Source organism: Sprattus sprattus (assembly GCF_963457725.1).
Source record: "Sprattus sprattus genome assembly, chromosome: 8".
NCBI lineage: Eukaryota > Metazoa > Chordata > Actinopteri > Clupeiformes > Clupeidae > Sprattus > Sprattus sprattus.
The window spans coordinates 22,010,741-22,036,710 of record NC_137927.1 but is presented as its reverse complement, the minus strand read 5'-3'; the positions used below and the strand labels follow the sequence as shown (position 1 = coordinate 22,036,710).

General features: G+C 41.2%; 1 protein-coding gene across 1 annotated transcript; it reads left to right on the top strand.

Moving 5' to 3' along the window:
- Positions 1-1,348: 1,348 nt before the first annotated feature.
- On the top strand, positions 1,349-24,192 carry creb3l1 (cAMP responsive element binding protein 3-like 1; the record flags this gene model as incomplete). The annotated part of the gene is made up of 12 exons (XM_080843677.1): positions 1,349-1,450; positions 10,661-10,865; positions 13,321-13,487; positions 14,722-14,806; positions 17,154-17,311; positions 17,717-17,866; positions 18,192-18,250; positions 18,798-18,866; positions 21,776-21,875; positions 22,577-22,703; positions 23,749-24,001; positions 24,156-24,192. 12 exons carry the CDS (start codon positions 1,349-1,351, stop codon positions 24,190-24,192), a joined length of 1,512 nt encoding a protein of 503 aa, XP_080699803.1.
- Positions 24,193-25,970: the final 1,778 nt, after the last annotated feature.

Below are 25,970 nucleotides of genomic sequence, written 5' to 3'. Positions count from 1 at the left end.
TCTTGCTGATTGGTAGGGGATCAAATACTTATTTCCTGCGATCAAATGCAAATCATTTCACAACTGTTATAAAACGCAGTTTTCTGGATGTTTTTGTTGATATTCTGTCTTTCACGGTTAAAATAGACCTACCATTACAATAATAGATCATGCATTTCTTTGCAAGTGGCCAATCTTGCTAAATTGGCAGGGGGTCAAATACTTACTTTCCCCTCTGTACCATTCAGTTGTTTCAAATATTTCTACCTGCAAATCCCCCTGGTCCAGCAAGAGCATCAGAACCATATAACTGTATCAGGACTCCAGGCCCAGCAAGAGCATCAGAACCATATAACTGTATCAGGACTCCAGGCCCAGCAAGAACATCAGAACCATATTACTGTATCAGGACTCCAGGCCAAACATTTACATCTACAGATTCACCAGAGGAGGCTGTTCTCCAAACCTTAAGTATGCTATAGAACAGAAGGCCCACATAGGTATGTGTGTCCCCTGGGTATCAAACCTATGACCCTGGTGTTCTTAGTCATTTACCCATTGAGCTATATGATCCTAAATAGAAAGACTTCACGCAACACAAAAATATTTCACCTCATTAGCTGATGGAGAGTTTGTAAAAACAAATTGGTTGAAAAATACTCCTCGCCCATTGTAGAAGACCCATCCTCATGTATATAATGACCAGTTGATGTATTATTTCTATCCATTATACTGGAAAATGCCGCATTGATCGTGGATATACATAAGTGTATTTAACGAAATTCTCCATTGGTTATTGTTTTGAGAATGTGGATGGTGGCAACCGTATCAGTGGCCACACACATATTTGGGTTCTTCCCATCACTTAAATCCAGCATTTCGTTAGAACTATGGTGTTACCTGTTTTGAAGAAATGTGTATATTTTATGTGCATGTTCCTAGTGTGGATACCAGTGGAGTGTAGTAGACCTCACAGTATTTGGCTCAATGCGAAAGGAGCTGCGAGCTCTACCACCTTAACTTGAGGAAGAGATGGGAGGGATCTAAAAGAACTGAAGGAAAAGTTGGGCGGTGTTAACATTAATATGAATGAGCTGTGCTGTCCCTTAGAGACAGCACCAGCTGAATGTGACAGATTTTACAGAAACCAAGAGAGAACGCATTGCTTAAAATTTTGCCAAGATACATTTTGTATTTATTGACCACTGCATGAACCAGTCCGTCAAGCCCGATGGTGGTTGGTTAGCGCCACGATCACATCGTCAGTTACCGTTGCTCTGCAGTATAGGCTATTTAATTATTCCTTTTATTTTTTTTATTAGACAGTTTGTCCTATTCTGTTGAGATATTATATCGTTTTTTTTTTGTTATGGACACCATTTTGGACAATTTCACCTCGGACAAACTTTTCCCTAATTCCAACCTGTTGGACCTCGAGGATTTGAATGAAACCGATTTTCTTAGTAATGTGGTATGTTCCAATCTTACACTTTACATCCTACTTAATATTTCTAAACGTCTCATAATCGCTGCTTAGTAAGTCATGTATTATTCTACTGATGTGTATTTTACATTGAGCAGAGAATATGCCTCATTTCGCATTTCATGAAGGGATGAGACAGCATATGCGTAGTCAGTTGAGTATTATTTCACCTGCAATATATGCTGTAGTATACGGGTGACCTGCCTACCAAGGATGAATGTAGCTTGCATACTCCTGAATGAACGCATCATGTCATACAGCTCAAATTTATTTGTGAACTTCGTAAGCGTGTCATGCAGGAACTCCATATGTGTTACTGTCACGCGCATTTTCCGAAGTATTTAGCCTATATGTGCTTGAAACGTCGTGCCACCCTCCGTAGAAGAAATCTGTGTGTATATAAGAAGCATGTAGATTCTAAATCGTCTGTAATTAACTTAGCAGCTGTTTTCTACACGTTCTGCTTTACCATATGATAACCCTTTAAGTGGGCGTGTTACCGACGTAAGTAAATTCGCCATTCCACGCCTCCCGGACCTTCTCTTATCCGGCTTTAGGGTGAGAACTGAAAAGTCAAAAGTCAATCTATTGGCCATTTAATAAGTCCCTTTACCATTTGAGTGGTCCCATTGAAGCGTAATTTAGAAACGTATCCCACAAATGTGTTTATTCACCCAAGCCCAGTTAGAATCACATCTCAAAGCTACTTTTTAATCTCGAGAGAATTTATTCATCAGGCTGTTTCAGTAGTCTATAATTAAATCAGTGGAAAATTAGACTTTGGCTACCAGTGGGTTCCTGGGCATAGCTGCTGGTTAGTTTACTCCATGAAATCTATTAGGCATCAGGCACACAAAATGATGTTTCCAGAGTGACTGTATGCATGGACCTCCATCCATCATACTATTTCTTCGCTGGGTAATCTCCATTTCACCCAAATGCATAGTAGCCTGGAGTCCACTTGTGGCAATTCTTTGAGAATTTTCTTTAGTTAATCCATTAGTAAGTCCATCAGCTACAATCTTGGCATTGTGGATTCTCTGGTTCAACAAATGAAGCTGCATATGCACCAGAGTTAAGATGTTTATATGTGCTGCACAGTTGTAATCGCTTGCTCTTATAAGCATCATGGTGTGATCGTATTGAGAGAGAGAGAGAGAGGGAGGGAGACAGAGAGAGGGGGGGGGGGGGGGAGAAAGATCTAAGGTAAATAGAGGTCTGTCTGAGCCCTCTCCAAGGCCCTCTGTCTGCATGGCCCCACAGTTTTTGGGATGGGGTTAGAGGCAAGGTAAACGAAGCATTAGGGGCGAGGCCCCTCAGTGAAAGACTCTTTGTGTCCTGGAGTGGTAGGCAGCATGCTCACCCCTCTTGCAGTTTAAACTTTCGCTTAACTGGCCCGGGGCTGAATCACAGTCTCAGTTTGTTTGACCTACCATTACAAGGATATAAATATATGCAGGTTATTTGAGGATTTGGCCCCTAGGCCTTACTATGCCACTGTTTTGTAGCTAAGAATGTTATCTTATGGCTTGTGGTGTAAGGGCCGTCAGCTGTTTCCTTCAGTCGGTTGTATTAAGAATAATTACCAGCCAATTTCTCACCGGTTGCAAATCAGATATGGAGTGAATGCTGCAACGGCTTGGACCAGAAACAATTTTATTTATAGTTACTGCTACTGTTAGTGTTTGGTATTGCTTCTGTTAGTTCCTATCCTTAGCACTAGATTTTAATTCAATAATATATTCAAACTTTTTTGGGTTTAAAAAAACATGTTAGCCTAAAGTTAGGCTGAAAGAATAGTTGGTTATTTGCTGTACAGAGGACCACTAGAGAAATAGTACAGCGTTCTTCCCCAGTCGGATGAAATGAGGTGAAGATTGAACATGTGGAATTGATGGCCTTTCCCCGCTCTTAAAGGTGATTGAACCAGACAGAGCTGAGTGAGAGGACAGTGTTTATTGGAGTGACATTTCACGATGCTGAAGACAAGGCATATTTATTTGTTGTAGACACCAAGAGTTTTTTCCACCAACTAACCTCATGTGCACCCATGACATTCATTAATGGTCCCTCCCTACATTGGTGCTGGCCATCTGTATATTTCTCTCCAATATTTAACTTAAAGTGTAAATGCGCCCTAAAATGCTACTGTATCTATGACCATTTGGTACATATTTACGTCATGAAACCGGTGACATACTTCCCCCAGTCCCTGGCCATGCGTGTCATTTTTATTTATATTTTCAAAATCATGTAGTGGGTGGAGTAAGCCCAGAGCTGGGGATGAACTTACACATCAAACAAATCTTTTGTTGGGATCACAGGTAATAGCAGCTTACTGAAAGAAGAATGCAGTTGTGCCGGCCAGGCTTGTCTCATAACGACCTGGATTTTGACTGGTTTGTGTCAGTGGTGAGGGTGATAATGAAAGTCTATAAACAAAACGTTTTGTGTACGCAAGCTCATCATTACTTATTATCATCTTTGTTCTGAAAAGTGACAATTGCTAGGTGCACACCCTTTTACCCTTATGAATAGCACTGGTTTGTCTGGAAACACCTGTCTAAAACCATTATCAAGATGTTCTGTGTTTGACGACATCTTCAACAAACCATTCTAACTAAAGGATGGGCTCTAATACACACCTGACAAAAGGGACCTGAAGGGAATGATATGCTACATTACAGATGTAATGGTGGGTGGAAAGACACGTGCTTCTACACCCATATGACATACGTGACACCAAACACTGATCCTGTGCAGATGAAATAGATGTATACAGTACATGACAGAGAGAGAGATAGAGAGAGAGAGAAAGAGAAAGAGAGAGAGAGAAAGCGAGAGAGAGAGAGAGAGAGAGAGAGAGAGAGCCGTGGGAATGTTTAGTGGCATGATGGTGTCGCTTGTGGTGTTTACCGACTGTGCCATGTTGCCTCTGGCTCTGAAGCGTTTTTATTTATTTATGGCAGTTGTGTTGGATGCAGAGCTCAGCTGGCAGGTGGTGGCCAGTGAACCCATTATCAACCAGTGAGCACACCTGCATTCCAGACAGGCCTGTGCGAAGGCAAAACAATACTCCTGGCTGTGGCAAGTTGGGGCCATACCACTAACCTAATCTGATTCAGGGAGGGGAATGAAGTGAGTGGGGGCCTGTGACAGCCCTAGTCGAACCCTAGGGCCTTAGAACCAAGGGGGGAGGGAAGCAGCATTCGAACCAACCAGACTCCTACCGGGACTCACTGCTGCTGGCAACACTATACTGATGCTGGATCCCATTCAGCAGAGCAGGCAGCAGTGGTGTTATGTAATTTATGCAATGCATAGGCCAATGACTGAATTAGCCACAAAGGTTGCTCAGAGGCGAGCGGCATCTCATGAGGTATGCATTTGCAGCATTCTTTTCTGTTTGAGAAAGGATGTTGAGCTTATTTGAAGGTCACGCATGTACACACTTGTCACCCAGCCCCACACCTGCAGTGATCAGGTGGGGTTCTAGACCACTGGTACTTATACATTTCTGTGACCTCTCTTCCGATAGCTATAACCAAAGTGGCCCAATGTAAGATTTTCTCCCCTTGGATTTCCAATGCTGGTTCTACCATTCTTAATGTTTATTGTAAACCCCTTCCTTATTCATTTTTGAAGCTAAATGTTTTTTTTTTTTTTTTTTTGCTGAAACTGAAATGTGTTGCAAGGTTTTTCCCATCTTCCCAGTATAGAGAGGTTAAGGGGTTCTTGTACTTTTGTTTCTTCTGCAGATACCAAATGGTTTTAATGTCTTTAGTATTTTCATATATTTTATAGTATTTTATAGTTCTTTCTAAATATCCTCATACTTGGTTCATAAATTCTTAAACTCTTAGTTACTAACCAATGGCAGTTCTTAGAAAAGACAAAAGATCCCTAACCAGTTCAGATGCCAAGCCTCAGATGGTGAGCAGTTCCCCTTAAGCTCAACTGCTGTGGTGCTCCCAGGGCTTGAGTCAATATCAGGCATTAGTGTTAGCATTTATGGGAGGTCAACCGTTTTCATCATAGTCTTGTGTGCAAATACCTGTGAGTGCTGTTCCCATGCATTCTGTGAGGATTCAGCAGCTTGTAGCACTTCACATATGTTCACTCACAGGACCCTTTGTATTAACTAGGTGATTGCTCCCATCTAACCACTACCTTGAAACAGCAGTTGACAGCAGTAGGCAAAACGTTACTCTGGACTGACTTGTCAAAGTTTGCAGACTATGGTTACAGACTTTCAGGTGGCTAAAATTATACCCAATAGGGAACACATGGAGTCACAGTTTGTTTGGAAATGTAACTAATGATCCTTTACTGGTAGAAAGATTAGATTAAAGTTGTGAGGAGTTTTGTCAGTTTTCTGATTTAAGTTACAAAGTATCTTTAGCAGACAATCTTTCCTCTTTGACCTTCTCTCAGCCATCTTTGGTCCATTACCTTAGATTCATCCCATCATGCATCATGGTTCAAAAGTGGTCCTTTGAGGGATGGAAAACCAGCCACGGTGACACACAGAAGCCTGTCTCCAGTGCTTGTGGTTAGCCAACCCCTGTAGCATGCTAAAGAAAGCATGAGCTGGAATTAAGAAACCAGGCTGCTCCACCCATGGACAGTGGGGGATGGGTGCTTGTCACCACAATGCTATACTTGTGGGGAGACTGCTCACTCTGTGTGTAGGAGGTGGGGTGGACTAGTTTGAAGGGAAGAGACAGGACACAGAACTGTACCCTCTTGACCACAAGGCATTCAAAAGCTGTCTTTTGGTTTGAAGGGACCGGGTGACCCAGATGGATTTGGGATGTTCTAAAGCCTACTTGTCTTTGTTGCAAGTTTGGGTAATTACACACAGTGCTGCTGTCATACCTCCTGTTGATTTATGAAGAGTGTGTGGAGTGCACACATACGTGATTCATTTAACCTTTTCAAAGTCTCACAATGCAGGCCTGCACACCAACTACAGAAGTCAATGAACTTCTTTCAAAGAACAACCCATCTGAGATTTTTAAACGATGTGTTTCATGGCAGTTTGTGTTCCTTTATAACATAATAATTTATTCTGCTGAAAAGAGATCTTTATGTGTGTATGTGTGTGCGGTTTCTGCACGTGAACATGTGTGTGTGTGTGTGTGTGTGTGGGATAACTCCTCATGGTTCTGTATGCACCTGTATTATAGAAGCATTTGGTACAGACTATTACATTTGGATGTTAGTGAGGAGAGGTGGTGTGCCCCGGACTCCACATGTGTCTCCATCTGGCAAAGGTGTTGTGTGAGCTGCAGGGCAACAAGCCAGGATGTGACATGTGTGAGGATTTGGAGACAGGTGAAAACATTCACGTATTTGAGCACATGCTGGCTCAGACACTCCCGTACGCCAGACCAATGTATGGGCAGGCAATCACTTTCTATTTAATTCAAAATGTCAGAGGCTATTTTTGTCTGCGCGCATCCCTTTTAAAACTATACCCTTGGCTTTGACTTACACATATGCTGGACATACCAGCCGCTTTTAGTTTAAAAGATTTTAATCATGTATGATGTGGCCACTTTTATTGCAACTGAATATGTCAGATCTAACCTCACACGAATGTATTCAGTTCTCTTTATTGTCTTTTAAAGGAGTAAGGCACATCAGCACTCAAACTCCTTATTGTTGCAGATTTGTGTCTCAGTGTTCAAACAGTTCTATACCTATATATATATTAATAGTCCTGTTTCTGACCCCATGGTTGGATGTGCTCATTAGGTTTTTGAGCAGTGTTGTAGCCTTGCAGGCCCGCTCCATGCTAACCTTGCACTCCTGCTCCTCTGCTGTTGCTGCTGCAGCCGGGGAATTTGCATGCTCTGTGCTGATTGGCCAGCATACAGCTGGATTGTTTGAATCAGCAAAAGGAATGCTGGGAGACATCTGGGTATGACCTAGCCAGAGGTGTCGAAAAGACATCACTTTAACATTATAAAGTCAATGTTTCAAGTGTGACAAAAACATCTAGAGTTAACAAGTTAGGGCTAAGTAATCATTTTCTGGCTTCTACCTCCGTCTGAAAGTCAAGCTTCCAACCACATAAACTGCACATTTAAATACAGATATATAATCAAAATGACTTTTGATTGACACATTGTTATTGCATTATTTATTTGTAACAGTATGTATGTGCTAAGGGAAGTTTCCCCAGGCAATTGTAAAATATTATATGCAGGAATGGCCTAACACAAGCTTTCACTAGTTTGAGGGTTTGCAGCAGAACCCCCGTAATGCCACCAGCAGGCCAAATCTGGACATCCTGTACAACTTGATTACAAACATTTCAAAAGTCAAACATTTGAAAAAATATAAGGAAATGATGAATCATTGTTTGTATGAAATGGTATTCTAAAGGACAGGACATTTTAGAGTCACATTAGAAAAAATGTTTTTAGATGTGGATAGATTACTAAATGTAGTGTTATGAACAAACTATCATCAACACCACTCAACATTTTAATCTTAAAGGGAAATATGTTTAATTCTCAAAAGTAATGCAGTTAAAGAAACACTGTTATTGTGCAGGCAGTAAGATACCCAATATCCTTTAAAGGTATGTAGACTGCACATGATTGCTTAAGACTAAGCCTTTGCCTGTGAGTGCTTCTGAACTCCAAGGGTGCTGTCTGCTTCAGACCTGCACTGCCAGCCACTTAGGTGCTCATGCTGGACACTATTCACTCTGTCTAAGCGCTCTGTGTCATCTCCTTTCATAATATTTGTCATGATCATTGAGGGAAAATGTATTAACCGCAGGTTGTGTTACTTCTGTGGATCATTGGTTGCAGTGCTAGGATGCAATACGAGGACAGAGGAGGAAGTTAGGCACTAGAGACATGCCATAGACATCATATTTACAGTAGCTGTGCACTCTACTGCAGCATTTTTTGCCACAGTAAAAAGGGGGCTTTGCAGGCCCTTCTGTTGTCTTGGGGCTAGAGCGTAAATAAACTGTCATACCACCAAAAGTGAATGAGTCTCTATTTTTACCTCTATGGTAATATGACCCAGATCCAGAGAAAGTATGGCTTTCTGAGGCCGTCTGAAGGCTATCCTAGTGCCACTGGGAAAAAGGGCCTTCTGTCTGCAGCTGACATTCCACAGCTCCATCTCTGGGATTTTGAAGAGAAGGCCAGATGTGAAATTTCAGAGGTCTTGCATCAGCAGTCTTGCATCACCACTTACTACCTCAGTACTACAGAAAGGGCCCCTGAACCTGATAGGCCCTAAAAAAAAACAGTTAAGAAAAAGAAACCTATCAGATAGAGTCTCCCTCAGTTTTTTTAAGGGCTTCAACTTTTCAAATAAATTAACAAGCATATCTTTATCAGTTTACAAAAAACAACATATACCTTACTTTTTTGTCATTCTTTTAAACATGAATACTTGACTAAATGTCTGCACAATGAGACAATATATTATATTGCTGCCAGGTTTTCTAAACTGTGTTTCATTAGACTTCAGAGTGGACTCTGAAAACAAGTTACTTTACCAGGAAGGACACCTTCCTATCACATTCATTTGAATGGTTTTAGCAATAATAGTTGCCTTAATTACCAAGGTGTTAAACAGATCAACAACAGACACAGGAACCTTGCCGCTTCATATGAATGAAGCAGGGCGGGACTGTGTATGCTGCTGCGCATTCATTGAAAATTATTAGGTAGCTGCTGACGTCAGATCTGTTGCGTCAACAATTCAACTGTATAATCCTGGGTGTTACCAGGAAGGCAGGTTCTTTTTACGCACTTGCCTGGATCATCAAACTTGGTTTTATGCAAATCATGAAGGTACAGTTCTCCTCATGTGTCATGGCAAGTGTATTCATCAATTGGATATGATGATTTTGTAAATATATCATATTTATTAATACTTACTTTTAAGGACCATTAGATTGACCATGGACATTCCCAGGTGATATGAAGGGTATATCAGCCATATCCTGGTGCAAGAGTTCCCTATCCGGGGCCCTGGCAGGTGCACTACCTGAGTGTTAGAACGGTTGCTTTTCGATTGGTGGATTCCTCTGGGTGCACACCACTCCGCAGCTGTGTGTTTCCCATACCACGCCTGACCTAACAGGATGTAAACAGCATGGGGTGTCGTTGCACCACAGCCCCTCCCCTCCTCAGCAAACACATCTGACCACCACAAGTGTTCAGTTGTGGTGACACTCCTTCATGAGTAAAGTTTAAAGCGTATTTGATTATGTAGACCTGAGGTTATCCTTCAGGATATTTGCTTTGGCATGCCACAGCCATTTCATCTTATAGGTGTAATAAAACATGGCAGTGTTCTACAAGAGATGACACTGTTTGTTTTAAATATCAGGGGCTTATTCTGGAAGGCCAGGAGAATATAAAAAAGCCCCATCACTTGATCATAGCAAAGAGGTAGCTTTATCCCTGAAGTATGTTGGGGTACGATGTCAGTGTCATCTCAGTAGACGTCTCCTTGTCTTTCTTGTTGCCACAGGCTTGCTAAGTGGACTCAGGCCTAAGGTGATGCACTTTAAAAAGATGCTTATTTTCAATAGAATGGGTCGCTTACAAGTTAAGTTGAATAAAGTTTCTGTGTTACAAATGTATGGTCCCAAAGGTTACCAGTTTTCCGCAGGCCTGTTTGGGTCTTCATGCAATCAGTTCAGATCAGATCCAGTGTAGTTGAAAGATAAAGATGAGATTGGCGGTCATATTCCGATAAGTAATTTGATTTTTAAATGACATCTAGAAGTGCACGACTTTGGCCTTATCTTGAAAAATTGTTGAAGACCCTGATGTTGAGTTGACACTATACATGTGAATCAGCAGTTTTAAATTAAAACTTAAGTGGCCAGTAATATTTTAGTGTCTCAATCTGCAATAGTTTTTCAATGTAAGAGGGGGCCCTGCCATGAAATGTTTGGGAACCACTGATTTAGAGTCAATTCTAGTAATTATTTTGGTCATTTAAACAACAGCTTAAAGACCTATAACATAATATTTAAGGTTCAGTCCACTGGCCTGACATTACAAAAGAAAAAACAAAACTCAAACATGAATGCTGCTGACAAAAATTACTGATTAAACAAATACTGTATGTTAACATGAGCTCTTTTAATGAAACAACTTCTGACTGGTTTACATGAAGCCTTCTGTGTGCTCTCTGTGTGATCTTCAGCACTTCTCAGAGCAGATGGAGGACTTGTCGAATGACCTCTTCAGTAGTTTCTTTGATGACCCACTACTGGCAGAGAGACATCCTCTGCTGGACATGGAGTTGGACCCACCCAATCCTGCCATCCAGGCTGAGCACAGCTACTCTCTGAGCGGAGACTCGGCCCCCCAGAGTCCCTCTATGCCGATCAAAATGGACGAGGAAGCAGGTCAGACCCCATACTTTGATGACCTCCTGATTACACCCTATGTTCTATTTTATCTTGTGTTTAGAGCTTGTCGGTCACTCAGTTCTTACATCTCTGCACTTCACCTCTGAAATAGACAATGACAGGATAGGTGAGGACTACAAGCTGCCAACTGTGTGTCTGACACTGTCATTCATGCCATTTTATACATATCATTAAATACATTCTCCACAAAAAAAAGGTATTTTCCACATAAAGAGTACACTTTGTAATATAGTGTAGTATAGGTTGACTAACAGACATAGGCTCTTCCTAGCCTATATCGTGTGTTTTAGTATACTCCACTTCCACACAGGCCCTTCGTAGCCTATATTGTGTGTTTTAGTGTACTCCACTTCCCTGCCCTATCTCCTTCAGCGCCTGTGCAGCGCAGAAATCCCAGCCTACTGAGCATGCTCCTAGCTCTGACTGCCCCAGAGGAAGTCAGTCAGGGGATTACAGGCGGTCAGCCAACATACACACTCACTCACTCTCTCTCTCTTTCTAGCTCTCTCTTTCTTTCTCTCTCTCTCTCTCATACACATAAACACACACTCCCAGGCACATACTCGTGCTCAGACAAGCCATGTGGCTCCCAGTGACTCCCAATGACTCCCAGCTGCTGATGCTGTTTTCTGTGCTTGGGGCCAAGATAATAGGGAGCCATCAATAAAATGAAAAAGGAGATCTAGTGCTTTCCAGTTCAGATGGAAAAGCAACTGAAAATAAGCTCGGCTGGGCTGGTGGGTTGGTCGTGGAAAAAAAAGTACTGGCTCTTTTTTGTCCTGTTGCATCATCCTGAGTTTGACACACGGCCCAAACCACAACACCACTTCTAAGTTAAGATATTGCAGACATGATGCTCCACACCACCCCCTTCCTCCAAGGGTTCCCCCGAGTTAAAGCCCTGCCTTATATTAGGAGGCTGTTAAAAAACTAGGAGCAGACTTTACAGGATCTCCTGGTGCACTGTGGCGAGATCAAACTAGTTTCAACATGAGACCTGCCTAATGAGACCTGCTCCCCCAACTTGGCCACAACCAACACAGCTGAACCGGAGTTCCTCTAACTTTAACAACTGTACTGCTATGAAAAGAAAAATCTTCAAAGACAGTCCTAACACCCATTGGGAACTAGATAAGAGTCTGTAAGCAACACCAGAATACATTTATATTTATTCATTTAGCAGATGCTTTTTTTTACCCAAAGGAACGTAGTACAGTCAGATATGCATTCTCATCAGTTTATGTGCTCCCTGATCACTGAACCCACGATCATACACCTTACTGTACCAGTTGAGCAACTCATTCATTAGACAGCAATTCATTACTCAAAATGTAATTGTGCAATGTGTTTCGAAAACAATGTGTGGAATATGCACTTTGGACAACTGACGCTGTCGGAGGACATAAAAACTGAAGTAGGGGGTGGGGTATGTGGGGGATAACACCCTGCTGGCAACCCGTCTCCTGCAGGGTGCTTTTCCTCTTTCTAAGCACAACTTAAAAGTTACCCTCCACCTCTTAACGAGTCTCTGTAATGTTTTACTGATGTATCTAAGCTGAACCAACACACACATGGGTAAGAGGAGACAGGGTGGTAATATAAGCCTCTTTATTTCCCTTCTCCCCATTGGTCAAGACACTCACTCCTCTGATACCATCCAATTTAATGTTAGATGGACGCTTGCGCATCTCATCATGCTTAGTTCAACATGACAGTGCAATATAATTTCCACACTAGAGAACTGAAGTAATTGGAAAATAAGCTGACCTTGAGGATGACAATGTGGTTAATATAAATCAAAGAAAGAGCCAGCAGGGAAAAATGTGCAGAACGAGAATGCAGATATTACTAATTTGTTTTATATTGAGTTGCAAATAAGAGAAATAGTTAGCTATTTACATATGGTTAAAGCAGCTCTATGCAACAATTTGCCACTTATATATAGATTCGTTTTGATTATACGTATATGGTCATGTGTAGGACAGATAAACACACCTGTTTTCCCCACCTAGCCATCTAGAAATTAACTATATAGTTCTGTGTTATGGGCCAGAACACCCTACAAAGATGTAAGAAAAGCTTTCACAGCACAGCCAACTACACCACCAAAAGATGACAAACTAGCATTTTAGAAAGCTTTTGCCAGTGCCACCTGGGCTGATGTTGGTGTTTGCAAGGTTTTTGGAAGCCTTTTAGGTAGCTAGCTCGCTAGTTTTGGACCAAAACTCCTTACTGCTGCTGTTTTAGGGTCTGGAATTTAAGAGTTCTTTCAGTAACACCTTGGCATTCCATACCACTACTTCATTTGATTAGTGAATTTCGGGATGTTTAGAATTCAGAATGAAAAAGCCTCATATTTCCTCATCCAGTATTTTAATAACTGTCTCAAATTAAATTATAATTTTGAATTAAATAAATCTTCTTTCAACAGAATCAGAAGGAATGTGGTCCTTCAGCCAGGATCTGACAGCCATTTTGGTGAAACAGGAGCCCAGTCTTTTGTTAGACCCTGTTCCAGCAGCCTCTTCAGTGGTCAGTGCTGGCCCTCCACCTCTCACCCTTGCCCCTCCGCCCCAGAGAAATGCCCCTGAGGATAAGGTGGGTCCCTGTCAGGTCTTTTAAATACATAGTAGACATATAGACTAATAAACAGGATTGGATGAATCGGATGAATTCTTACTAGTGTGCCTGGCAAGGAAAAATGCAGACACTTTCCTTTGTTAACATTCAACGCAATTAGGGCTATTTTCTGTATGAAATTTTTTATTTTTCCATGGACAAAATGCATCATGTGTAGCCTACCTGGTTTCATCATGAATTAAAGCAGTTTTTCCCCTAATAATTCGTAAAAAGCACCACAAGCTGCGACCTGTATTTGCTAGTGATTTCCATTCTCATTATGCAATTCAAACAGGGGGAGATGTATGCATGTAGGAGAGTGCAGTGTAGGCCTAATCAGCAATTTGGCCAGTCAGTAAAAAAGGCAGCTGTCTCTTTTTATTTTACGTTGAAAGTAATAAACCTGCAGCTGATCGTGTAAGGAAAGTATGTCACCTGTAACATTACTTTGTGGAAAGGAATCAATTGAATAGAATCATGGAATCGCCAACTGACAGAAAAGAAAACTAAAGTGTATTGGTGAAGAAATAGATACATTAGTCAAATTTGGCAAATTGCTCTTCACGATCCTCAAGTCTGTTTAGTACGTGAGCTCAAAACGATTAGTTCGTACACAGTCCTGGCTCTGTAAATGGGAAACAAACCGAATCATAAACAATTCCAGAAGTACTTGCACACCTCTTCCCATAATTTTAAACACCCACGTTTCACACAACCTTCTCATGAATGCATATGCAGCGCTACTGCTGCAGGCAGAATGCGGTTTTGGCCATGTGCGGTCTGTTCATAAATGCTACGCTGTTTAGGCGCACGTTATGACGTAATTACACATCAAACGGGCACTAACAGAATTAATGCATCTGTCCCTCAGTGTCGTATTATTCTGTATATTTGGGGTTGAAACTCTAGAACCGAGTCACAATACGACCCTGACTGTCATTGTAAAATTATTTAGCCAAATTCCGTTTCGTTTCATTAAAGTCGTGCGAGAAGCCCTAAAGCTTGACATCTCAATGTCAATATTGGGCAGTTGTCAGCTGTGTTTACTGTTTGAGTAATTGGCTTCATGCAAACATCCCTCCATATTCCAAGTCTTTTGTAGTGTAAATAGATTTGTGTCCTAAAATGTTTCCAGCAAGATACTTAGAGACCTAGTTATTTACAGCTGCAAGATGTTTCAATATTGGTTGATGACTTTGAAATCTGGTTTCAGGAATCAAAAGAAGTGAAATGCAATCAAGTGCCTACGATCAAAGATGAACCCAGGGAGGTCAATCAGTTTCTCAGTGTCCCAACAGGTAGGTTTTTTTTGTGAAGTCTGTCATTATGTTAAAATTATGAAATACATTTTTAATCCATCTCCTCAACACCAACAGGTACAACAGTGCATGTCCTTCTTTTCCAAATCATTTTGATCCCATCAAGCTGCCGCTATATCAGAGCGTGCACAGTTCATTGTGCATTGAACACACAGGTGTTTCTCTCCACTAAGCTGAAATAACACGTTGCGTCATCATGGCTTATTCCCTCCCTCCCTCCCCATTGCTTTCGAAATCTATTAGCATCCTGGTTTTGGTGGAGCATGCGTCACTGTGACTCACTGTGTACCAGTACACCTGAAAGAACATGATAACTGGAACTCGATCTCTGAGTATTGCGTCCTCCCTCTGAATAATACTCATCCAGTCAGTCGGCTCATCCAGTTTAATGAGTACAACTTCAAACGTCTACGGGAATTGTTCAGATGTGACGTTTGTGGCATTTTGCTTTTTATAGCTGCTATCATCAAACTCAGTGGCTCATTTAAAGTGCTTAATCAGCACATTTTTTTTGTTTTACTTTAGAACGCAGGTCTGATTTGAGCATCATTTCCTTTGCAGTTTTTTGAAAACACTAGGTTGCCTGTACAGCAGTCATTATTGGTAATGTCTGGTCCCCTGACATGATAAGATACGTCAGTGTGTGGGTCATGTCTAGACTGTGCTAGTATGCCTCTTCCCATTGTGATTTCTGCAGTAGTATAGCACAAGAAGACTCTGATAGGAGATTTACGAGAGGCGTACAGAGATGTCATCATCTGTATCTGTTCAACCAATACAATTATATGGCCCTGTATCTTTGTGCGAAAGGGGGCACGGCAATGCAATTGTTGTGCCTTCAAGGCATTAAATTGATTCAATATTGGCATATAATTGATTATGAAATATATACCTTTCATGTCTCTCTCTCTTCTATTTTTTTCACTAAACTCAGTTTTATTAACTGTCTGAACCACATCACCCCTTTAACTGGTGGACATTGAGCAACACAGGATGCATCATCCTGAGTGTTGCTGGGCACGGTCAGCTCTCAGCCCACTGCCTACTGTACGCTGACTCGGTGGGGGCGACTACAGAGTATAGTGACCACGTTTTAAATAATGTGTAGTTAATGCGTAGGCCTTTGTTTCAATCATGTTTAGTGAATGTGTAGTCCTATGTTATAGTAAATGTGTAGGCCTATGTTTCAATAATGTGTCGTGAATGTGTAGGCCTAAGTTGCAAACTGAATTTGACCTTGTGTTTGTCTACATTGATATGAATCGATTTGAAGAAATGTTTCAGTCAATGAGCTGAGCAACTACGGGTAGAAGAAATATCTTTCCGTCGCATTTGTGCCTTCCTGAATATTCAGATTTGGGTACACCCCACACACCTGGCTAAGCACCAGATGGTGAAGTAGGGCAGTGATCTTGGGCCAGTGTGAATTATGGGAAGAACTGACCAGAAATTCCCCTGTATGGAAATGGCTGCACCTGCATGACTGCCTGAGTGCTTAGTAGTTAAAGAGACACGTTTACTGGCTGAGAGGTCAGGGAGACAAGGGCACTACAGGCACCTTCAGACCCCCATGTTCAGCTCCTGCCTGGCGCATCATAAATCTCTTTTCTGCCTCTCACTAACGTGCTTCTAGTGAGCAACTGCAGAAGCTAGACAAATGTAATGAACTAATGAAATGTCTACTCGTGTCTGCATTGTATCTGGCTTCTGTCGCCCTCCCCCCTCCCGCTTCTGGTCCTAGACTTCCTTTTCCAGTACTAACAGAATTAAAACTGGGTTGTGTTTACTCTGGATGCTGGTCAAACCAAACACACTGGTCATTCCAGAATCAGTCAGAGTGGGTGGTAGGTGTTTTCGCATGGGGGGAACTCTGCCTGGTCTGCTCACATTTAGTGTCAGCCTCTCCGCTCACTGGAACCGAAGCGTCTCTGTTTGACCTGGCATAGTCCTGGAAGTCATTTGCCATTTTAATTATGAAGGCCTTGGCAAAGGGCAGTGTTTTATGAGGTATACAGTTCCACCATATAAACACAATAAAGACCACTCAGCCCAATGCAGTAGAATTGATGAGGCTATGGATGATGACTGATGACAGCCTTGAGTCTTTACTGACCTTCAAACTCTTTAGGGTAGTGCATAGGCATGAGCTGAATAGAAACCCATTAATTCATAACTCCCCTCATCTCTATGATGATCAAATGTATGATGATATTATTTTACATGTACAATGGATGTGCAATAGTTTTCTTGGCTGATTAGCATTAATCCTATTTAAAACCTTGCAAATCAAGAGCCCTAACCCTAACCTGTTACTGAATCCCAACAGATGAGCACCTGCAGCTGCCGCCCACTCCTCCTAGCAGCCATGGCAGTGACAGCGATGGCTCTCAGAGCCCCCACTCCCTGCCCCCCTCCAGCCCTGCGCGCCTGCAGGCCCGTACCTCTGCAGCCATCTCCACCTCACCCCTCCTCACTGCGCCTCATGTAAGTCTGTGGGCCTCCACTATATAGTTTCTCACCCAGTGCTGACCATCATCATCCCCAGTGTTTTCCACTGACAACTCCTGGATGACCTCCGGCTGTACCTTAGATGGTTTCCTATTGGCTCCCGGCCCTGGCTTCAGCAGGCCCCTCTCCGAGCCGTCCTGCTCAGCTGAGCCTCCCACAGAAAGCAGCTGAGCAGCTGGGCAAATTCCTGATCCGACTCTCTACATTTGTTGCTCAACTCCAGTTAATGTGTTTGTGGAATGTGTAGAAAATGTGTTTCCACAGTACCTCTGAGCTTTATAGAATATGTAATTATAAACATAAATATGATCATTATATGATTATATTAATCTTGACTATTAGCCAGTCCCCAAAGTCATGAGTTTTGTGTTTGATTAGCAGAAGCTGCAGGGCACCTCTGGCCCACTCATGCTAACAGAGGAGGAGAAGCGCACCTTGATTGCAGAGGGGTATCCTGTGCCCAACAAACTACCACTCACCAAGACTGAAGAGAAGTCGCTCAAGAGGGTCCGCCGGAAGATAAAAAACAAGGTATGAGCAACAAATAAAAAGCTGGACTTTCTCATGACAATAAAAAACCTACTTTAGTTAAATCTCAAAGCTATATAGTACACGCACCTCAACTGTGTATTTATACCAGTGGGTAGATATATACTGTAAAACTATTTAGATTTTATTAATTTTTCTGAGATGACTCTGGCATCATGTCAAACAAACCCCAAAACAAAAATCCCATATCCCAAAACAAAGATATACTACCAAAAAAGCAAATGTTGGTAATAGCTTTATAAGTAAAGACAGGATCAGTCTTGTTTTGGTTAGGAAATAACCATTCCATGTTTTCTCCTGAATGAAGATCTCAGCCCAGGAAAGTCGCAGAAAGAAGAAGGAGTATGTGGAATGCCTGGAGAAAAAGTAAGCTGGAAATTTCTTTCTCCTGATTTTTTTTTTGTTCTCCCCTGCTGGCACAGTAGAATATCATTCTCTCTGTCCTCCTGTGTTTGTTCACCCCTGATCACTATTTTACTCTATTAACACCCCTATCCTTAGCCTCATTTCAAGTTCTACTTCTGGCATGAAAATGTTTTACCCCACTAGTGCTGTTGTTCTCAGTCTAATGCCGATGGCTTCTTTCCATCACCATGCAGTGGCGCAGGCCATATGACTCATACACATTTGAATAATTCACTGGAGCTCAAGGACTTTGGAGAATGTTTCTGTGTAGGGGAAAAGTGGTTTGGAATATTACATACAGACTCTCCACTAACTTTAAGGTCTCAATTTGAGGGCCTTATTCCTTCCATTGACACATGATTGCCATTGTAATTGTATTGTTAAGTATGATTACCAAACTATTATTTATTAATTTATCTGTGTACAATACATTGTTATAATTATTTGGCAGAAATAATAACCATTATTTGTATGATTGATGGCTAATATTGTCAATATGTCTCACCAGAGTGGAAACATATACTTCAGAGAATAATGAGCTGTGGAAGAAGGTGGAGACCCTAGAGACTGCAAACAGGTGAGCCATTGGTGTCAGAAGGTGTCATAAAAAGAAGAGCTTCTGTTTCAGTGATGAATCTGTATGGGATTTTAGGAGAGGTGCAATGGAATGATGCTGTAATATATCAGATGTACAAATGATTACAGTTAGAGCAGTTAGAATCATATCTGAGAGAAAAAGTAATTACTGTCAGCCTTCATTTGGCAAAGCCAGTATGATATTTTCATGGAAATTTCTAAGGCCATTTTTTAAATCCCCAAACCGACCACACTGTTATTTCTTACAATGGGAGATGGGTTAAATGAGCAACTTAATGAGCTGTATGGATGGCGTTGCATTAAATGATAACAGGTAACACTAAATCAGACCATATGCTGATGCTTGCTATCCGTTTGATTCCCTCCAACGTGGGTGGCCCTTTGGAGTTTAAGTTGGAATTTGCTGTGGGAGTGAAAGATACTCTAAACATCTCCTACTGTACAATAGAACCAGGACAGAAAAAGCTGTGCTGCAGTATAAAAGACTGTACTTCAGTATCAAAGACTGTGCTGCAGTATCAAAGACTGTGCTGCAGAATCAAAGACTGTGCTGCAGTATCAAAGACTGTGCTGCAGTATCAAAGACTGTGCTGTAGTATCAAAGACTGTGCTGCAGTATAAAAGACTGTGCTGCAGTATAAAAGACTGTGCTGTAGTATCAAAGACTGTGCTGCAGTATAAAAGACTGTGCTGTAGTATCAAAGACTGTGCTGCAGTATCAAAGACTGTGCTGCAGTATCAAAGACTGTGCTGTAGTATCAAAGACTGTGCTGCAGTATAAAAGACTGTGCTGCAGTATAAAAGACTGTACTTCAGTATAAAAGACTGTGCTGCAGTATAAAAGACTGTGCTTCAGTATAAAAGACTGTGCTTCAGTATAAAAGACTGTGCTGCAGTATAAAAGACTGTGCTGCAGAATCAAAGACTGTGCTGCAGAATCAAAGACTGTGCAGCAGTATAAAAGACTGTGCTGCAGAATCAAAGACTGTGCTGCAGTATAAAAGACTGTGCTGCAGTATAAAAGACTGTGCTGCAGTATCAAAGACTGTGCAGAACCAAATAATTTGGTTTTCTTGAGAACACTATCACTTTTTCTGTCATTATGAGTTGCAAAGATTATTCATAGTACATAAACAAACCTCACTTGTTTCCTTCAAAACACTTAAGGCCATATCTAATAAAAAACTATCCACACAATATTCACCAACCATACTGTACAGATATCACTATGGAGTCAAACATGTTCCAGCAACTTAAACCCAATCCTCAGGCTAGTTAAAGGGCCCAGGAGGTAATGCTGCCCACCTCTCATTAATAATAGACATTTATGGTTTGCTTGCATTGAACACACAGTGGGGTGTCATGTCTCCCCTTAATTATGGTGTAAAATAAAAGATCTCCTCTGAAGAGCTGGCTCCAATCTGCTGTTTAATGACTTGACCTCTGGCAGAAACCACAGGCCCCCTAGGAGAAAAAGCCTCTCTGACTCAGCTACTGGAGTTCAAAGGAGAGCACACCCAGTACAGAAGCTGTATAGGGGGTTCTCTCCGCAGAAGCCAACTATTCAGTCGAAGCTTCTGTGAAAGCTGGTAAAAATACTGTTTATTTTAGAGGTCTGTACAGAGATACTGTTTAAATGTCTGTTTTGGTAACGCTGACAATTACGTTGGTACATTCTCTATGAGTGTTGGCAGTCATACAGAAGTGGATGTGCAGAAGTCGTGTGGAAGTCAGAAAATATTTGTACTGGTGCTGGTACTACTACGGAGATTGAACACAATGAATTAACATCAGACTTTACATGTTGTTTTACCTCAGAATTAACATCAGACTTAACATGTTGTATTACCTCAGTATTGGATAGTCAGTTCAGTTATTTTGAGCTCTGACAAATTATTAGTAGCAATGTTTTACAGGCAGACAAGTACATAAATAGTTCGAAACAAATAATTAGGTATGGAGTTATGAACGGTTATGAATTCTGTGAAGGGTATCATGTTCACATAATTTCCAAACATCTTCTTTTCTGTAGCCCTCATACATGTGTGCAGGCAAAATATGTAGAGAACACAGTTTTGTGTGCACACTCAGCTACATGACAACGTGCCTATCCACACCACTAAGACTCCATTTAACCATAGAAACAGTACATCCCATATCTGAAGGCCTAATCAGACGGCTCCCTCTACTGGTCTGTAAAGGTTTTGAAGCCCAGCTTTAATTACAGTATGAGCATTACACACACACACACACACACACACACACACACACACACACACACACACACACACACACACACACACACACACACACACACACACACACATAAAGGTTTAAGTAGGGCTCAGTGCTCACACAGAAGCAAGCAGAGAGTACATCTTACTGTGTCGCAGGTCTTCATGAGTGCCTCAGGCTGTTAATACAGTCATTGCTGCCGCTGCTAAGAATATTTCACTTGAGATTGAACCCACCTTTAGGGTCAGACGTGAATGCTTTCCATTGGATGCATTTGTTTCCCTCTGTGGGTGCTGTTCTGGGATGGAGGGATGAGGCTGAGTGGGAGGAGGAATTACCAGAGGTTACAGTGAAACTACATAGTATCCATACAAAGCTTGTATTTTGTGGTTTCTACACAGATGCCCTGAAACCCAAAGTAGAAATGCAGTGCAGCTTATGTAACATGGCTGATCCTTCAGTCCACTGTCCTTATATGATCCCTTTGTAAAAGCATGAGATTAGTACAGTGAAAGATCAGGGGGCATAGACGTACAAGCTAAGGGACTTTTATTGGAGAGTCCACACTAAAGGTTTATTTGAATCTGATCTGTGGCCTACAAATGTACTTAATAACACTCAGTTTATAACGTTTATGTTTTCTTACCACTGCAGATCTCTTCTTCAGCAGCTACAGAAACTCCAGGCTCTTGTATCAGGCAAAGTGCCTCGGTCCTGCAGGATGGCCTCTACACAAACAGGAACCTGTCTCATGGTGAGCAATGAAAATGAACTTATAAAACTCACAAGCATGCACACACAGAGAGGAAACAATCAGGTGTTGTAATTATTTCATGTTATTCTTTGTGGGTATCTTTGGGCTTCTAATCTAGCTCCAACAATGGGGATGAATTAGAGATTTAAAAAAATGTCTCTGCAAATATATCTCCTGGAAGTAAAGCCCTGCAGCAGTGCCTAAAATAGAGACTCTGACTGTGTTGGCTTCTGTGGACTATACAAGGGTGTTCAAAAGGGCTAAAAACAATTCAGTTTTACAAGTATGTCATCAAAGGGGGCAATTGTGCAGATATTCTGCTTTGATGCAGCCTAAATATAAAAGTAATCAAAGATATGTAATGACAACAACAACAGCAGCAGCAGCATCAACAATGATATTAACAATAATACTACATTATGTTCAATGTAAGTCTATGAGGGCAATTCCGCAAGTTCATAATGCTGACATTAAGATTCAGTGAGAGTGAGATGACAGTGTCTCAGAATCCTCAGTCGGTGGAGGCCAGAGCCTTCTGTGTAGCCCCCTCTTACATCCATGCATGAGACATGAGACGCTGTAGCTCAAAGTCCCTCGATGTAACCGCGATGGTGACGTGCTAATTTCAGATCAGCTCTGAGGGCTAGCCTCTGCCCACACAGCCAACGCCCTGTTCACAGAGTCTGGTTCTTTCTGACCAGGTGGTGGTTCTGTGCTTTGTCCTTGTGCTGGGTTCACTTGTGCCATGTCTGCCCGAACGTTCTACCACGTCGCACATGGTGAAGTCCTCACCCCTTCCCTCGGCTGACGTCTACACCACCAGCCAGGGTATGTGTGCCCTTCCACCCTGTCGCTTCACATCCAACTTTCCCTGTCTGCCAAACTGATATGATAGAAATCAATCCCACCCTGCAGATATGGTGATTGGTGATCCATTCACCCTGACCATAGCTTGGGTTAGGCATTCATATACATCTATGCCAGTTCTCAGCTGAGGTAGATGTGATCAGACACGGGCTTACTGCTTTTGGCCAGGGCTCCTCATTTATTGTTGCTTGATGACCTAAAATAACATTGCTGTTTCTAATATCTTATAATACCTACTTCAGCTGTGTGCTCATCTATTCAATCCACCAAAGATGAAAACATGTAATCAGAGAATCTAAAGAATGGATTTCGTTATCTTTCTTTTTCTATCTCTGTATTCTCAAAAATACAGTAAAGAAATACTGGACAAAAAAAAAAAACTATTTCGTATGCTACCGGGAGAAAAATAAGTGATCTAGGCCAAATCAGATTTCAAATCTAAAACCGGAATGTGTGAGCATATCAGGATTTTGAGTTATCCACACATAAAAAGTGTTTCAAAATGACTGGCTATCATGATTATAAATTTAGAGGCTATCAAAATTTCTCTTAAGTGTCGAAAAGTGCTCAAGACAATTGCTGTAACTTGCTGCTTTTTCCTTTGCAGGAATCATCAGTAATCTTCCAGTTAAAATGATCTTGATAGCTGGTTTCTATTTATGAAATTACTTGATAATATATTTTTCTATGCTCATCACTGACATTACCCAAATTAAAAGAGTACTGAGGTTATCATGCTCTTCCTTAGGTGTGTATTTGCCACAAATACACCAATAGTTGTCACAATAGTTACTAAAGCTTTGTCTGTTCATGATGATGATACAAGTTGGCTATGGCTGCAGGTATTACAGTATCTGTTTCCAGGAAAACCTGTTGTATGATGCTGACTAAATGAGAAAGAAGTTATTGTTGAATTTCCCCTTGTTACACAGCTCTGAATACAGAAACCTATAGGAATTCAGTATGTGAATCTCAATCCATGTTGTGGGTCTGTGTGTTTTTTCAGTCCGTTCCCGCAGCCTCCTCCTCTACGACGAGAGCTCACCGCTGGAGGACAGCCATGGCAGCTTCCTGAGAGTGGAGGCAGGGGATGGATGGGAGGGGGCGCCCCTTGACTACACAGCGGACCAGCCAAAACAGGTGGACCATGCCACACATGAAACCAATAAGTACCTGAGCAAAGAACACTCAGACCCTGTGGCCTACGATAACAGGACCGGCGCCCCATTCCTCCACAGCAAGGAGCAGTACCATGAAAGGTGAGAGAACGGGAGGCAAGTAGCAAAACCAGTCATGTGATTGTTTAGCTTGTTTTTGTGACACTGTTGCTGGGTACTGACTGCATTGTTCTAAAGGAACTGTTTGCATTGACTCACTGATTTATCTGGGTCCACCTCTGCCTCCCTCACTCAGAGAGCCAACCCCTGAAGGTGGAGCGGAATACTTCTGACGACTTGAGCAGAGCTGCCATGCACACCCCCACTACAGCTTCCTGACTCCAGCAGTTGCCCACCAGACCTTGGAGACACTTCCAGATCATGCCATGCCATGTGTCTCCAAGCTCTTTCCTAGTAATCCACTGGCACCACCCCCAGCAATCCATCCCAAGACAAACCAACAGTGACAAACAAGGATAAGAAAGGGGGGAAGTGAGGGAGGAAACATTGACAGCTCCAAAGAAGTGGAATAATACATTTTGCTGCACAGATTTACTTATTGGACCTTCTTAACTATGGGGAGAGTGTTGCATTCAGAGCACTGGATTGGAGCCCGTAGTCCATGTGCCTGAACCCAAGAATGGGCAAACCACAAATTAGAGCGAGATCTATACAAGTGTTCCCCAGAATCTTCATGTATGTTGCTGTTTTTCAAACTTTAAAAAGAGCTGTGCTGTATTTAGATGGGATTTTAGAGCAGCATATTGATCTAAACAGAGTAAATTAAACAGAGGAACTTAAAAAGAATAGGATGTCTTTTTTCAATTGCCATGTGACTGAAACTCAAGAGTGTGTATTTTTTACAAATATATTTAGTTTCTTTTCTTAAAATGCTGGCACTATGTTTGGGTATAGATGTGATGATGCAACACTAGCTATATTCATCTATACAGTACTATGGTAGAACGTTACCATGCTACATTCTTTGAGGTGTTATTTTTCTCAAATCCTTCATTTCAACTGCAGAAATATTCTTCATTGAACTTTTTTATTTGAATAACTATTTAGACTTATTTAATGCCTGCATGGGAAAAATATTTTTGGATTCAAGTTCATTTAAGTGCCTTCAGTCTCCTCAGTGAAATTATTTTAATATTATATTCCTCAAACACCCAGTCCTCTTTTTAGATTTATTTTCATCATTTTACTTATATCTTAAAATATAAATAAAAAAATCAGAGGTATTTTTATGGGAAGTATAGCATCTGTAAAATATGTAAGTATTGTTAGCATCAAAAATGGCATATTTATCTTATGCAACAAAAAAATTGTGAAACAATTATCTAAGTTCTATCGACACATACAGTGGATTAATGTCATAACTGTCAAGCTGTCAAAGGTATTTTTATGGAAAGTATAATACCTGTAATATATATGTAAGTATTATCTGCATCACAAAAGTGCATATTTATTTTATGCAATGAAAAAAAAAGAATTGTGTGTTTTTATCTATGAAAATGATGGTGTCATGTTTTAATACTTAAAAAGTTTGATATTTTTATTTCTGTAAGAGAATAATTTGTATATAAACAGTCAAAAGAAAGGAAGAGGGATCATCAACTGTAAACATTTGCTGACAAAAAATGACAAAATGAATTCATAATATGAATTCTATTGCATTCCTTAGGACTTACCAAATGTCTTACAAGTGAATTTAGTCAAGCCAAACCACATAATGACTACCATTTGGCCACTGAGTAAATAGCCTCAATTCACTGTCCTTGGTGTAAGTATAACCCAAATTAAATGATTAAGTTATTTTTGTGCAGTCCGGTTTAAGGAAATAGGAATGGGTTCATTGATCTCTCCTGTGGTTGGTGTAGCAAGACAAAAATGTATAACCAGTACTGCTATTTGAAATGAAATTATTCGCTTAAATTACACCCTTATAAGCCCCTAGTTTTTATCATTCATCTATATTTTGGTACATCAGTATGCCACCTGGAAGCTTAACCTCATTCAAAATTTGACAGGGATAATCACATTGTTTGAAATGACACGTAAATCTACT